This window comes from Artemia franciscana, chromosome 1, assembly GCF_032884065.1.
Source record: "Artemia franciscana chromosome 1, ASM3288406v1, whole genome shotgun sequence".
In the NCBI taxonomy this organism is placed as follows: Eukaryota; Metazoa; Arthropoda; class Branchiopoda; order Anostraca; family Artemiidae; genus Artemia; species Artemia franciscana.
Window position 1 is genome coordinate 67897507 of NC_088863.1, and position 15913 is coordinate 67913419.

Consider the following 15913-nt stretch of genomic DNA (forward strand, 5'->3'; position numbering starts at 1 on the left):
GGAAAAATGTTTAATTGTAAAATGACTGAAGAACCTACAATGGCAACAGCCGAGGAAGCTGCTCAAAGAGTTTATGCCAAAAAACTTGCTGCTGATAGAGAAAGTAAGAAAAGAAAGCGTTCCGAGGAATCACAAGAACAGCAAGAAAACAGGCTTGCGGCTAAAGAACGCAAAACCGCGCAGTTAGATGAAAATCCACCTGGACAGCGAGAGTCAAAACATATCAAAACTGAAAATGATAGCGATGATGATTGGGTTTGGGATTTTGACTTGGATAAGGTCATCAATGCCTACCAGATTTAAGTTAAAAAAACAAAGGTTCGTCGATATGTACTTCATAGTGACGCTGAAAAATAAAGAAGAAAAAGAAAACTGAAAAAAGAAAAAAGGTAAAAAACTAAAAAAAAACTAAAAAGAAAAAACACTCAAAGAGAAATTACAGACCGGGACACAAATGACGACCGAGACAGAGGGAATATAAGTGACGACCGGGAACCTCAAAGAGAAATTACAGACTGGGACACCCGGACACAAATCACGACCGGGACACAGGGAATATAAATGACGACCGGGACACAGGGACACAACTACAACGGGGACGCCGGGGGCACAGGCGGGATATATAAATGACGACCGGGACACAGGGATTGTTCGAATAGAAATTACAGACCGGGACACCGGGACACAAATGACGACCGGGACACCGGGACACAGGGAATATAAATGACGACCGGGACACTCAAAGAGAAATTACAAACTGGGACACCGGGACACAGGGAATATAAATGACGACCGGGACACTCAAAGAGAAATTACAAACTGGGACACCGGGACACAAATGACGACCGGGACACAGGGAATATAAATGACGACCGGGACACAGGGACACATCATTAGAATAATGAGGTATAGATCTGAATACGGATTGTTTTTCCCATGGACAATTATATGTTGCATGTTCAAGAGTAAGTAAACCTGACAATCTATTTATATGCACAGACAATGGGACAGCGAAGAATGTTGTATATTCGCATGTTTTACATAGTTAAAAACATATATATATCTATCTCTATTCACAGGGACACAACTACAATGGCGCCTAACGACTTACGCGCGCGGGGGGGCTTGGGGGGGCGCGAAGCGCCCCACCAACTAGGTGTTGGGGTGGCGTTAAGCGCCACCCAACAGCTAGTATATATATATATATATATATATATATATATATATATATATATATATATATATATATATATATTTATAAAAGAAAAGAAAAAAAGCCAAAATGACCAAACGGTTTTTCCAATGATACTTAAAATAAACAGAATAAAAGAAAACTATAACGAACAAACGAGAGTAAAAAAAAACAATAAACAACAAGGGTCAAGACATTCCACCGGACCTTACAAAGCGAATCTTTTTGTAAAGAAATCCTCCTGAACAATACTCGTTCTTTAACAGACAAAGTTGACAAATTCGAAGTAATTCTTAAATGAAAAAAAAAAAGAATGTCCAAATAGCAGCAATAAAAGAGACTTGGCAGCTGACCAAGGAGTTTGGTAATATTGCTAGTTACAATTGTTTCTGAACACAAGGGCTGAAAGAACCGATGGTTGTTTAGAGTTTTTCCCTACGAAAAAATTTGTAAAAAGTGAATCTGGGTAACCATGGGTTATTCCAGTAATTAAACAGCTCATCATAGAACGCTGTAATCATGTGTCCATAGTGCCCGAACAAGAGCGGTTAGAGACAAGATCGCGTACCAATGTCGAGTCACAGGGAAGCAGTTCGGTCGACTCAGGGAAATTAAGACAGAAAAAAGAATAAAGAAAAGAAGTGATTCTGGTTTAGATGTGTAGTTAATATAATTTACAAAAATTCATATCATTGCTATTGCAATGTTTCTTCTGCATTCCTGCAAAAGGTTTGATCTTGATAAAGCAACTTTCATTCTTGAGAAAACTACTCTAGAGTTGAGAAAGTATATCTTCATTATTTAATTAAGAAGTATATTTTCATTATTTAATTATTTTTAATTAAGAAGCTTTCAGGGAATTTTGAGGGGAATATTGAACCAAATTAAGACACACTAAGTGCACGTTGGTTGTCAAAAGCGCGTATCAAAAATATATCACGAACAGCTAAGAGTAGTAAGTTTAAATTTTCAAGATAGTTCGAGGGGAATGTTGAACTAACAGAAAAAGAATTATGTACATACTACTACTGCTATTACCACTAACGCTAAGATTACAAGAATGATGCTTTCAGGGAATGTTGAACAAAATCTGAGGGCATTTTCCACATCAAGGTTTATCCACATCAAACGTTTATAGTAAGTTGTTGTCTTGATCACTAAGTAAAAAGAAGTTAGCATTCAGAACGTTTTTAGTAGGTTGTTGTCTTGATCACTATGTAAAAAGCAGTTAGCGTTCAGAACGTTTTTAGTAAGTTTTTGTCTTGATCACTAAGTAAAAAGCAGTTAGCATTCAGAACGTTTTTAGTAAGGAGTTCGTAAACTTCAAATGATGAGCTTTTTCCAAACTTCAATAAGAGTTACGGGAAGTTTGGTGAAACTTGAAGGAATGGATCCAGAGCCTTAATTTAGTCTGAAACAGGTGTTTTAAAGTATATATTTCCACCTCTTCCTCTTCCAAAGATCACTGTCTTTTGATAAACTTGAGAAAACTGTGTGTTACAAAAGTGAAATTTTAAAAAAGAGATTAATAGTACATATAAGTCCCAGGAAAGCTCATTGAGACTGATACCCTTGCTAAACATGATTTTTAAGGTTTTAAAAGAATTTATAAATTTATTTTTTGGATTTGATTTCAAAATCTAGAGTGAAAAAAAGTAAACTCAAACTAAAATCAAGATTTTTTTAAGTTAAAGGAAGTAGTCTGAACCGATTTGTCGTTCAAGACATCTTGCCAATTGTTTAGGTTCCAGATCAACCCCTGAAGGCTCTATTAACCTATATCTAAGGTTGCAAAGAGCCCCCATCTAGAATCCTAAAGAAAAAAGTCAATCACATTTAATGACTAGTTTTTAGAAGAGTTATTTATTAACTTGGCAAGGATTTTTAGACAGAATCACTTATTCTTGCTCAAGAGTAAGAGGTATAGAGAGAAACTACAGCCCTCCCCCCAAAAAAGTACAAGAAAATTCTACCACATCCTCTTCCCCCACGGTTTGTACCTTTTTGTATCTATGGGCACACTTAAATCACCAGCAACATCGACATTCCATTGATTTCTTTTTCTTTAAGATCACAGTAAAAAATTTTGTATCACTATTATTGAATGTTTCGTTTCTTATTTACAGGATTATATCTGGCATAATGAAATACGCACTAGTTGTTACCGGACATGCTGGTTGTGGAAAAGTAGTTTATATGATGTTATTAGTTAAAGTAATCCTGTGATACACTCTATATGTTTGTGTATATCTAAATTTAAATTTTTCAATATTTGCAAATATTTGATTTTTGCATGACATTTTTTGGGGTTTCAGGCTATTTTTCGAAATTCCTAAACATTTGCTTTTCCAACGACCTTTTATTGTTTTAAGACTAATGTTTTACTGTTTTATGACTAATCAAGATAATAGTTACCATTCCTGAATCAGCTACAAATGCCGATTTTGTCCCACAACACAGTTTTTTAAACTCATTTTTAAATTTTTAGTTACTATCGGCCGCGGTTCATTTTTTCTTGGGTATCAGCTCCCACTGAAATATTGATACATAATTACAGACAAAAAAGACAACTACATTTATAGTATATATATAAAAAAGAAAAGCTATGTGTCTTGTGCTGATAGCTGCAACTACAACTGCAACTGCAACAGCTACAATTTTAAATGGACCAAAAATCAAAATAACTTACATGTGCTTCCTATGATTTTCCATGATCCGTTTTTCCATCTCTATGTCTTGATGCGGAACGAATTTGTGAGCAGATAAATAATAAGAATCAGGATAATCTTCTGAGGCAAAATCACCACATTCGGCTAAAAAGAAATGTACCACGTCTTTAAGTCAAATGTCGTTGGCAAAAAGATTCTACTTTCTGATCAAACGTTCAGATACGAGGTTTTTTGGCCCACCACTAATATTATTTCTCAGCACCTTATCATAAAAGATAAATAAAGCTATTAAAATAAACTAAAAAGAAAATTAAGTTGTTTCAATCTGTGTTAGATTGAACTAATGCTAAGATTTGCCGAAACAAATCTTACGTATAAGAAATGTAATAAAACGGACGCAGAGACAAATTAGTTCATCCCCTGACAACTAGCCAGAAGAAACTCATCCAACGAAAACATAGACATCAAAGAAAATTGTATTATTGGAATTCAAAAATTTCACCTTAAAAACACTCCCACCATATCTATCTACTCTGTATCATCCAAGGTAGGAAGAAAGACAGTTAAAGCGGAACCAAGATACCTGGTGCCCGAAAAAGAATGTCGTAAATGACAAAAAAAGGAATCAAATCTGTCAGGTGTATAAAAAAAAAAAAAATAAAAAATACCATGTCTTTAAGTTAAATCTTGCCTTTAGCAGGACTTATTACTTTTTATCGAAGCCTGTTTATATATAAATATTTTCAAAATTGTTTACCAATATGTTTTAAAAGTATGTTTGAACTAGGAAGTGATATTCATACACATTCTACGAGACAGTCCGATATAATTCGTCGTCCGCTTGCTATTACCCGTAGATCTCAATTTTCTATTCGGCATCTAGGACCCCATGCATGGAATTGTTTACCGACGACTTTGAGAAACATGGATACTTTTCTTGAATTTTGGCGGGAATTAAAGCTATTTTGCCTTAATATTTATGGTTTTAATAGTTGAGTGGACCTCAAGTGGAGCCAAGATGTTGGTTTTGTTTTTGGCGATACTGGTCAAGTGGTTTTAGTTTCTTTTTGTTTTGTCTCTTTTGAAGTGTATTTCCGTTTCGATTGAAATGCAGGGTAATTAATTTTTTTTCTTCTTTTCTTTTCTTTTTAATTTTCCTTTTCTTTTCTTTTTTATTTTTTTCTTCTTTTTCGTGTTGTTTTTATTTGTATGTGTATTGGGGTTGTAAGCCGAAACAAGCTTTGCTTCGGGCCATTTGCTTGTTTTGTTTTGTTATTATATTAATAAACCCATCTTTCTCTCTCTCTAAAAAAAAATGTCGTCGGCAAAAAGATTCTACTTTCTGATCAAACGTTCAAATACGAGTTATTTCGGCCCACTAGTAATATCATCTCTCAGCACCTTACCATTAAATGTGTTGTATAAATGTTATGTATAAGAACTGTAATAAAACGGAAATGAAACGTAGATATAACAGAAAATTGTGTTTTTGGAATTATAAAAAATTCACTCTTAAGAACACTCCCACCTACCTACTTTGTATCATCCAAGGTAGGCAAAAAAAAATAGTTAAAGCGGTTTCAAGATACCTGGTGGACGACAAAGAATGCCATTATTGACAAAGAAGGAATCAAATCTGTCAAGCGTACAAAAAAAGAAGCAAATTCACTACGTTAATTCCTATTGTAAATAAGCCTGATAGAAAGCAAAATTATCGAATGAGTTCGTGGAGACATTTCTAACAAAAAAGACTTTAGAATGCCTATCTAAAAATACTGATAGTACCATCTTACCGGTAAAAAATTAAGGAATTTTTTTTATTTTTTTCGACCGGAAAAGCAAAATTTTCAATAATCATATGAAACACAAGCGAATCAAATAGATGACAACATGAAAAATTCCTATAGTGAAACAAAATAAAATCTTTCAAAAAAAAATGTCGATTTCAATCAGGTTGTAGATCACCCAGTAGACGTTGATCATTAGTTATATATTATTAAGATATGTTATTAAGGGATTCTTGGATTGCGAATTTAATAGAAATGGTAAGTTGATTCAAAAGTTAGTAGGTAATTACAGATTGCCCTTGGGACCAGTCGGCTTGTCTGGTCACTACGCCTTATTTCTCAAGGCCAAGAATTCTGCGATAAAACTCAAGCTTTCACGGATCACTACAAGACCAATAACTGACTCTGCAATCCGTGAATATGGCCGGTGAATTGCCGAATTTGACTTCCCAGAGGTTTCAAAGGACATTTCTCTTGAACAAAGGGTGTGTGCTTTCAGTGAAAAATTGCACTCCAAGTACCTGGAGATATTTCCAACAAAGACTGTGGTTGAAAGAGAATACGAGACAAGCTATGGATTACGCCCACTATCAAGGCCCTGATCCACGAACGCAGCTGCCTTTACTCAAGGGGCAAGAGAAATCAAGAAGCGATCAAAAGAAACCTAATGGTTGACATGATCAGATATGCAAAACGCAAGTATGGTCGTGAAAAAGTTGATCCCCTGCTCAACACTGAGCCTGCAACGTGGCATCACTCAAAGCGATGAGTGGAAATGTTTCAAAACCAGTGTCAAGATATTTGACGATAATGGGCGAATACTGGGGTCTAGTGACGTTAATGCATTTCTTACCTCCATTTGTACCACTTTTTCAGCCGTTACCCCCCCCCCCCCCCCGAGAAAGCCTCGCTTCTTGATGATTGTCCCAACAAAGGCACAATAGCGCTCAGTGAATTTGAGGTATATAGTGAAATCAGGAAAGTGAAGACAAACGTCTCTCCTTTCCCAGGCGAAATCCCTGCAGAGTTCATATGTGAATTAGCTTTGTTCCTAGCCCTGCCACTCTCAGTTCTTATAAACCAGTGTTCTGCGTCCGGGACCTTCCCTAGATCGTGAAAAAAGGCCCACATCCGTTCAATTCCCAAAGTGAACCCGCCCAAGTCGTGTGATGATTTAAGACCAATCTCCCTAACGCCATGCCTAGCAAAAGTGACAGATTCGTTCATCTTGCGGCGGCTACTAGAGCAAGTAAGACAGACTATCAACAAATACCAATGTGGCGGACTCCCAAAATGTGTGACGTCTATATACCTAGTCAGAATGTACGATCAGATCCTGAAATTACTTGAAAAGCAAGGCTGTTTTGTCGACCTAGCATCCATCGACTTTCGCAAAGCTTTGATCTCCTATCACACCTAGTGGCCTGCCAAAGTGTACACGAAGAGGACTGTGACTCAGAATGGAGTAAAATAACCTACGGTGCCCCACAAGGGACGAAAGTGGCAGGAATAACGTTTCGTGCCATCATCCACTACTTGCTGGTAAAATATACCAACATATACAAATTTGAGACGATTTGTCGCTCTTAATCGCCTATCTTCTTCATGGCAATGTCCCCACTAAACAATTCCTCGAAATCACTTTCGATCTACTATGTTCACAGTGGCCTGATACGAAATCGACTATTAACTCTGTTAAGTCAAAAATACTTAGACTGAACCCACTGAAGAGAGACTTCGCCCCCCCCCCCCCCCTGAAGTTCATTTTCCTGTTGTGAGGTGAAAATACTAGGTGTCATTTTCTCGCGTGATTGTACCTTTACTACCCATATTAACAGTGTGACCCGTAAAGCAAACGCATCTCTGCAAACCCTTTCAAAAATCCGTCGCTTCGGGTGTAACGCCCAAAATCTTCTACGGGCATACATGTGCTACGTACGTCCCATACTTGAATACGCCTGTCCTGTCTGGGGCCCGTCAGTATTAAGAACCGTCTATTTAATGCAGGAGCTGGAGTCAGTCCAAAAATGAGCAACCAGGATCATCCTGAGTAATAGAGACATTTCCTACCACGATGCCCAAGCAACCCTTGAACTCCAAAGTTTAGAATTCCGTTTTGGTGACCTTATCCTGAGGTTTGGCAAAATGTTGCTGTCTATTCCTACTCACCGTGACATTTTACCCCCAGAAGCCCTGACAGTCATCCGTATGAGACAGAAGCTAAAACTTGTGTCCGTGCGTGCTCGGACAAACCGCTACCAGAACTCTTTCCTCCCTTTTTTATGTCAATATATAATAGTGCATAATAACATGTTTTGTATTTAAACATAAAATTAGCGATTTGAGCTACGATTGTTGTTTAAATAAACCTTTCTCTCTCTCTCTCTAAACAATTGCTTCTAGATCAACTTTCTTTAGCCTTTCAAAGAAAGACGTGGAACTATATAGTGAAACTTTTAGGATCAATTAAAATATCAACTCCTAAAACTCTCTGAAGCTTTAATATACCTAGAGCACGCACTTTCACCTTAAATATTAAGGAAAAATTGCCTAGAAAGTGGCTGTTTGCCCCATACAAGTTTGTACCAAAGATGATTGTTTCCCGGCTACGTAATGACCTTCTAAACGTTTAATTAACTGACACATTGGGTACTTTCACCCCTTTTTTTGAAACTACTTTCAAATTAGCTTACTACTTTTTCAAACTACTTTACAACTATTTTCTTGTAGTTACTGACTTTGCATATGTACCTAATTTCCAGTGACCTGGTGAAAAACCAGCCTACACTAAGTGCATACGATACTGATAATCAGTAAAATCAAAACATTCAACACCAAATAACTTTTTGCAAGACTCTGTGGGCAAATGGGACCGGATGTCAACCGCATGTGGGCGTAAAAAAAAAGGTCAAAAATGTTTTATAGAATCCTTTTAAAGGCACAAAAGGGTTGACACTTTCTAGCCAATTCAGGTAAAGTATTCCTGGCCGACTGACAAGCAATCTACGGGTTGAAATCTGACTGATGGACTGAATGAATCAAAATATCATCATAATTTAAGAAGATGATATGTAGAATGGTGTGAGACAGAAGAGGGTTTGGTTTTAAGGGCCGGAGGAACACCATCCCGTAATTGAAGGTAAACAAAAGACAAACATGACACAATATAAAGTGAACCCAAATTAAGCAAGGATCTATTTGTATGTAGGAGAAGGCTCCTTACTTTATAGAGTAGTATCAGAGGGGAAGAAAATATTGATATCCTTATACTTAGGCAATAAGTGACGCAAGACCGAATTCAAATGTAAAACAAAATTTTTTTAAATCAACCTAGAAAGAATATGTTTAAGCTCTCTAAGATTTTTAAATTCCTAGATATCTTCATTTTACTTTAATACCTGAAGGAGAAATTCTCTTCAAATAAAATACCCTCGAACCAAAGATAATGACAACTAGGTCTACTACTGGGAAAAACCTTAAAAAGGTGAATTTCTGAAACTTGCGGGAAAGCCCAAGAAATTGACGTGAAAATCAGAAGGTACAATTAGCAACATTTAATGCCAGGCAATTTACATCGAACCACAAAATTGCTCTCTCAAAACAATGTACTGAGCTTATTATGGACTTCAGGCTCCGTTCTGACAACAATGCCAAGGATGTTTCTCGTCAGCGGAGGTAACAAGAATGTCGTCATAGACGACATTCAATGCCAAGGATGTTTCTCGTCAGCGGAGGTAACAAGAATGTCGTCATAGACGACATTCAATGCCAAGGATGTTTCTCGTCAGCGGAGGTAACAAGAATGTCATATACGACATAGATATGATATAGACATGATAATGTCATATAATGTCATAGACGACAGCAGACTGTTTGTTTTCGGTTCACTATCGTAAAAATAAGATCATTAATGAGACTTGAGCTTATTAAAGAAGCAATTATTTTTCCTACATTTCAGATATAGGAGATAAATGCCTCTTGAGCAACAAGTTCACCCTGAACAACCTAGCCATCAGCCATCAAACTTGGAGGAAAACAAGAAGGTGGAGACAAAGGTTTGACGACAAACTACTCACTTGCCAGGTTTCCCGAATATTCTACCCCCAAAATCAAAAATTCCTGAAATTGATAAAGGCGTTTGACCTACCAAGTCAAAAATATTAAAGTCAAAAAAATATTATATAGTTTTAAAAACGTTCAAGGCGAGCAGCAGCTGAACTTGTCGATAACTTGGTTGACTTTTAAGGTTTGCAAAGGTAAATTTTTCTTCATCAGCTTCTGAGAAGGCCTGAGGTCATCCTACACACATTGACAAAAGAGGTTTTGACCGATTCATAAAATGAGTCAAACTGTGAGCCAAAATCCTTATCTCAGTCAAACATATCCCATAGTGTCTCTGCTAACCGGGATCCAAAAAGAGTTGACTCAGTTTGCCCACATTTAAAGGCAGTTAAGCTCAACTGAGACGCAAACAGTTGTTTAGTCCTTTTCCTTCACTTTTACAAATATCTGTTTTATTTCATAAGAAATAAAAATATAGAAATATGAAATACGAAATAGAAATATTTCGTATTTCGTAATATAAATATTTATATTACTTTCACCAATATAAAACAATTTGAAATGAAGGAAAACTTGAAAGAATAGAATGAGAAAAAGTGAAGAGTTGACGAAAACTTACCTTGAACAATATACCTTGAACAATTTATGAATATTACCTTGAACAATATATGAGGCAAGTAACGCTGATGTGCTGTCATGACAGTGAAGTATGCCTTGAGCTAGGTCACGCTTAATTTGAAGGCCAAAAAGGTATCTTGTAAATTCTTCTTCCAGCTGAGTAGGGTCAGGAGTGTAGAATTTCACAACAAAACGAAGAAGGGGGTCTATTAGACTGAAATTAAGTTGTCGGCAAATTGGTTTTTCAAGATCAAGCCAAAACTGAGAACAAAGAAAAACTATTAGTATGGAGAAATAATTATTGTGTCACATAATAACAGTGAATAAAAAGATGAATTGTTACAGGTAAGCTTCGAAAGTAAATGACGCACATGGAACAACTGCTCAGAAGTACGTAATTCCTCGTTAGTACGGAAGTGGTGGTTTAGTTTATCCCTAATACGTTTTTAAACAACCACTGATGTATCGTTAATCAGTGTAACGTAGCAGCCAGTTGAGGGTGAGCTCGTGTTTATGTCGTGGTGGATTATCAACTGTGTAATATGGATAAAAAAAAAAAAAAAACAGAAATAACACATTAATGCCAATTCACTTATGAGACAACTGTGCGCGAGAATCTTTCCAAAATTGCCGAAAATCTTTCCACCAATTGAAAATGTCCCAAGAACTTTTAATTCAAGCAAAAATGGACCAAAAATCTTGGAAAGGGCAAGAACATGTGAAGAGTCACGTAATTTTGGGAGTCACGCCCTTTTTGATTCGTTAAAAAGGGCCTTGTCTTGTCAGTTTAGAGACCAAATTCCCCACGACTTAAGAAAGCGCGACAAATCCTGTCAAAAGTGAAGAAGTGGTTGGTATTTTTTTTCAATTATGTAGGGATTATTCATCACGAATTTGATCATAGGGAGAATACAATCATCCAGGAACATATGTTGTTCAACTTTTGCGAAAAATATCGGTAAAAATACCCACCTTCTGGGAGGAGAGAAATTGGCTCCTCCATGAAAAATCGGTCAAGCCAACTGTGCGTTCCGAGTCAAGGTGTTTTGGCCTAATTCAGGACTCGAGTGAATCTGCTGCCATTCTATTCTAATAATTTGGTCACTTCTAACTTTTTCAAATTAAAATTGTCTATGAGAGTGAAAATATATGGCTCAATTGACGGCATCTAAGCAAATAATCGGGGTTTCTGAGGCTTCTACGGAAGGTTTTTTTTTTCAAAAATCCTTCCAGAAGTCGAAACGCTACAGGAATCGTTCAGTTTACTGAGAAGAGGACTACTTTCAAACAAATGCAGTCTTAAAACTTTTCAATCACTTTTTCAAAACTTTTATATATATATATATATATATCTATAAGGGAGATGGGACATGGGGTACCTTTGTGAAGAAAATTTTATTCAAGAAGTCTGCATTAATTATCCATTGTGCCATCTATCAGGTGGTATATCACGTGTTTTCCCGAAGACACCAGAAAATATTTTATCAGAGATTTTCGTTAAGAAGTTTTTCTTTGGACTTTGAGTAAGAAAGTGGATCTGGTTTTCATAACTTCTGGACGGTCTGTTGTATGATAATGAGCACGTTTTTATCAGAAGCAGCGATCCTTTTGGCTCCAGAATACTGTTCAGTGACTGATTTACGTTGCCACCTAGTGATAGAAAATTCGATCTCTGTGAAAATTGCGCTGGTTGGGTACTCTTAGACATGTCTTCCTGGGTACCCAGAGACACTTTTTGTTCATTGTGTCCCAGGGTACCCTCATATCTACATTAGGCACCTCCAGCGAAAAGTCAAGCTGAGAGATAGAATTAGGTAACCAAATTACAATTCAAGTGGTATTTGTAGCAGGATTGCCAACAGCCAACGACTAAAAAGAGTGCGAACCAAGGCTGAAATAGACGGAATTTTGCTTAAAAAAGAATGCAAGTCAAAAATTTTGTGTGCACGGCTGCCACCACGCGGGCCCCTCTTCTGACTATTCTGACCACTCTTGCATCACTTTTAAATAATTGTAACTTATCCTGTGATTATTAAATTTATTTCCTTTAATTTTTCAAATGCATTTAAAATAAAGTCAGGAGGGCGCCCTATTGATATCAACCTCTAAATAAGGAGTTGAATAATAATTATCGTTGTTTTTATAGCTAAAAGGTAATGTTCTACTAGAAATTTGCATGTGTTACTTTTGTTTGCTTGAGATTTAACTGAACTATAGTTGACTTCATCAAATGTTTATATAGGCTAAGGTTTTGTGTCGATTTTGTCTGAATGTTTAGAAATGAATATAAGAGGTCCAAGTAGTTGGTCTTGAATTATAGATGACTTCACTATAGTCAAGTCAAGTAGGTTACTGTACCCTAGCAGTACACAAAAAAAAAAAATCAGTTTGGTGTAGCTGCACAAAATAATTCTTCTTCTTCCTCTACTGGATTTTCACCTTCTTGCCTTTTCTTGTAAATTTCTTTTCAATTTTTATGTGAAATAATTAGCTTTGATAGCAGCTTGTTTGGCGGTAGTACTGCTTTGAAGACATTTTTGAAAACTCACACAATCAAAAATCACAAAATAAAAAATTTTAATCAAAAATCACATCACACATTTCATAAAAACCCCGATGCGCAGTTGCCCTGTAGCTTTCATTTTTCTTAACATTCTCATTTTTTCAGAATGCTTAATGAAGAGACACACTAGAATTTCCCTGCGCAGACCGGAAAGCACTAGCCTCACTTGCAATCTAGTTTCAGCTGTGATGCAGTTGTTACATTCTATAAAACGGGGGGACAGCTGTATATATAATTTTCACCCACATGATACATAAAGTAAATATGGTGGAGCAATAACAAATAAAAAAAACACAAAGAGAAAAACAAATACACACACAAAATCAACGGATAAGACGGTCCTTTATATCACATACATATCAATTAGTCGCAAATTGACCGTTCTGGCCTGTAATAGCGACTACATTTATGTTACTTTAATCATCAATAACTAACTCATTAAATACACGAAAAAGAAAAGAAAAAAATATATATAATATTTCAAATAATTGCTCAGGCCCGAAAAATTCTGGATAACCCACTCTCATTCAATACGCTTCTCTTCACCATCTTGATCATTTATCATTCAAAAAATGTATTTTTAACCGGCACTTAAGCTGAGGGAGACTCTCATATTCCCTTATATACTCAGGGAATGCATGCCAAATTGTTGGGCGTTTGTGTCTTGTCACACGTCCCGATCGCGTTGTATTCCTCAACACATTAATCGGATCATTTCCATATAGGGTAGAATACTGAAGGTAAAACAAATTATTTTTAAAATAACTTCTAAACACTTCAGGTCCTAAATTATTCAAGTACTGAAAAAGAAATATGCCCTTCTTCGTATCTCTGACCTATATTTAATAAATTCAACTTTTTAATGCACTATCAATTCCTCGGTCATAATTTCCAATAATCCAAACAGCTTTATTTTGCTGTACCTGTGCTCTCTTATAATCTGTGTAAAAATCACTCGCCCATATCATACATCCATAATTAATATAAGACGATACTAACGAATAGGTACAACGACAGCAGTACTTCAGTTGGAAAAAAATATTTAAGTTTATACAACTTAACAACCTTGTACAAAATTGCAAACATTTTGTCAAAATGTTCGATCAGCAGTTGCATAAAAAAAAAAATTCGTAATATTACTTATGACGAGGGGGATTTTAAATCAAACTGTTGGAAAATATAGTTTCTGGTCTTCGAACAACTAGCGCTTCACAAAAAAAAAAAAACAATATGGGTAACAGTTTTCCAAATAGCAATGGAAAATCCTTTCATAATCATTTTTTTTATACAAGATGCGACATGCTTCTCCTTTTGTGAAATTGAATAAAAAAAACAAACAAGTGATTTCAACTGAAAGTAAGAAACAATATTGAAACTTAAAACGAGCATAATTTATATAATTAAATTAAATATTAAAATTAAATACATAATATAAATATATATATATATATATATATATATAAACGTGCATCTAAAGAGAAAGAAAGACAAATAAAAAGGATTTTGTATACGAATACAGGGAAATTTTCCATAAAAATTTCTTCCCCACTGAAAGTTCTCCCCGTAGAAAACTCCCCACGAAATATGTCCACGTGTTTCCAGATGAAGAATAATACATGTAAACAAGGAACAGGTTTCAAAACATACAGCGCCTCCCCAAGGGGTTTTAGGAGGTCATGTCTTCCCTAGAGGTATATTTATTGGACCTGACCTTTAAATTATACTGAACAAAGTGGCTGTCTCAAAATTTCAATCGGATGTCTCTAGGAAAGGGGAATAGCTTCCCTCCAATCTGTTTGATCACTTAAAGTTGCCCTAAACTTTAAATTTTTGTTCGAGTGAGCCTCTCCATATCTTCTAGGATTCATGGTTCGATACGACCATCTCTGGGAATAAAAAACAAACAACTAACAGAACACACTCGTGATCTTTTTTTTTTGGAATATTTCTGGTCTGCGCCGTTATCAACAAAGTTAAGAGTAAAATTAAACCCAAAAAATAGCAAAATATACATCGCATGGGGAGAGTCTACCCCCTCCTCACCCCCAATCTCCCTGTTGTGGTCGTAGAAACTTCTGAGGATGCTCATTTTATCTGAAATTGATAGTCCTTGTCCTTTTTTTAAAGTCATAAATGATTGGAGGCCGACACGCCCCTGTCCTAGAACCGTTCGTTGATATCTGATCTTTTTTTTACCCCTTAGGACATCTGATCGACATTTAGGTACTTTCTCTAATTTCTGTGGCTGCTAAATTTTTCATGTGGGGGAATTATCTATTAGAGGGCGTAGAATTAACCGCAGAGAGCTTTCAGGGGAATTTAACACAGAGGAATTTTTAGGAGGAAGATTTTTCAGCGTGATATACATTTTGGATGTTACAATTTATGCCGTTTATTATTTAACTAGGAGTCTTTATAAAATGGGCTACACAATGTTCGTACAATAAGTAGAAAAACAATACATGACCGAATATGCTAATTAAACTATTTTACAAAAATATTAGCAATTATGTTACTTTCCATGATAATTACGCAATTTAAAAACCTAAGAATTATATTAGGATGAGAATCGAAAAAAAAAAAAAAAAAATTGTAACAGAAACGATAGCCTTGTTCGCAACGGAAACGGTATAGATGGCAGTCAAGGGTAATATTAGGGTAAATCAATGACTTATGTCAATTACAAATTAAAAAAAAGCACTACATGAGATAAGCAGAAAAGAAAGAATGAACTGTCAGCTATAAAAAAGCATGGCTCACCTTTGTTCCATTTGTATCCTGGTATTCTAATCCGAAGTAGTCAGATTCCAAAAGACTAAGCTGCCGACAAACCTGGTCGAACAGGACCTGTCCAATTGCTTTTGTCTACAAAAGTGAAGTAAAGAAATAATAAAAAAAATATATAAAATCGATAGAAAAACCGAAAGAAAAAAATGGATAAATTCTGAATATTATATATATATATAATTAATTAATTAATTCCAAAAATATAAATCGATAGAAAAAATTGAAAGAAAAAAAA

General features: G+C 35.8%; 1 protein-coding gene across 2 annotated transcripts in view; it reads right to left on the minus strand.

Moving 5' to 3' along the window:
- Window positions 1–15913, minus strand: part of LOC136033184 (FERM, ARHGEF and pleckstrin domain-containing protein 2-like) — a 158226-nt gene that overhangs the window by 108894 nt on the left and 33419 nt on the right. For both annotated transcript variants that reach the window (XM_065713892.1, XM_065713897.1), the window contains exons 3-5: window positions 15652–15756; window positions 10367–10589; window positions 3882–4005 (exon numbers count right to left, since the gene is read on the minus strand). In XM_065713892.1, the coding sequence (XP_065569964.1) occupies window positions 3882–4005; window positions 10367–10589; window positions 15652–15756 (452 nt within the window). The remainder of the gene's footprint in view (window positions 1–3881; window positions 4006–10366; window positions 10590–15651; window positions 15757–15913) is intronic.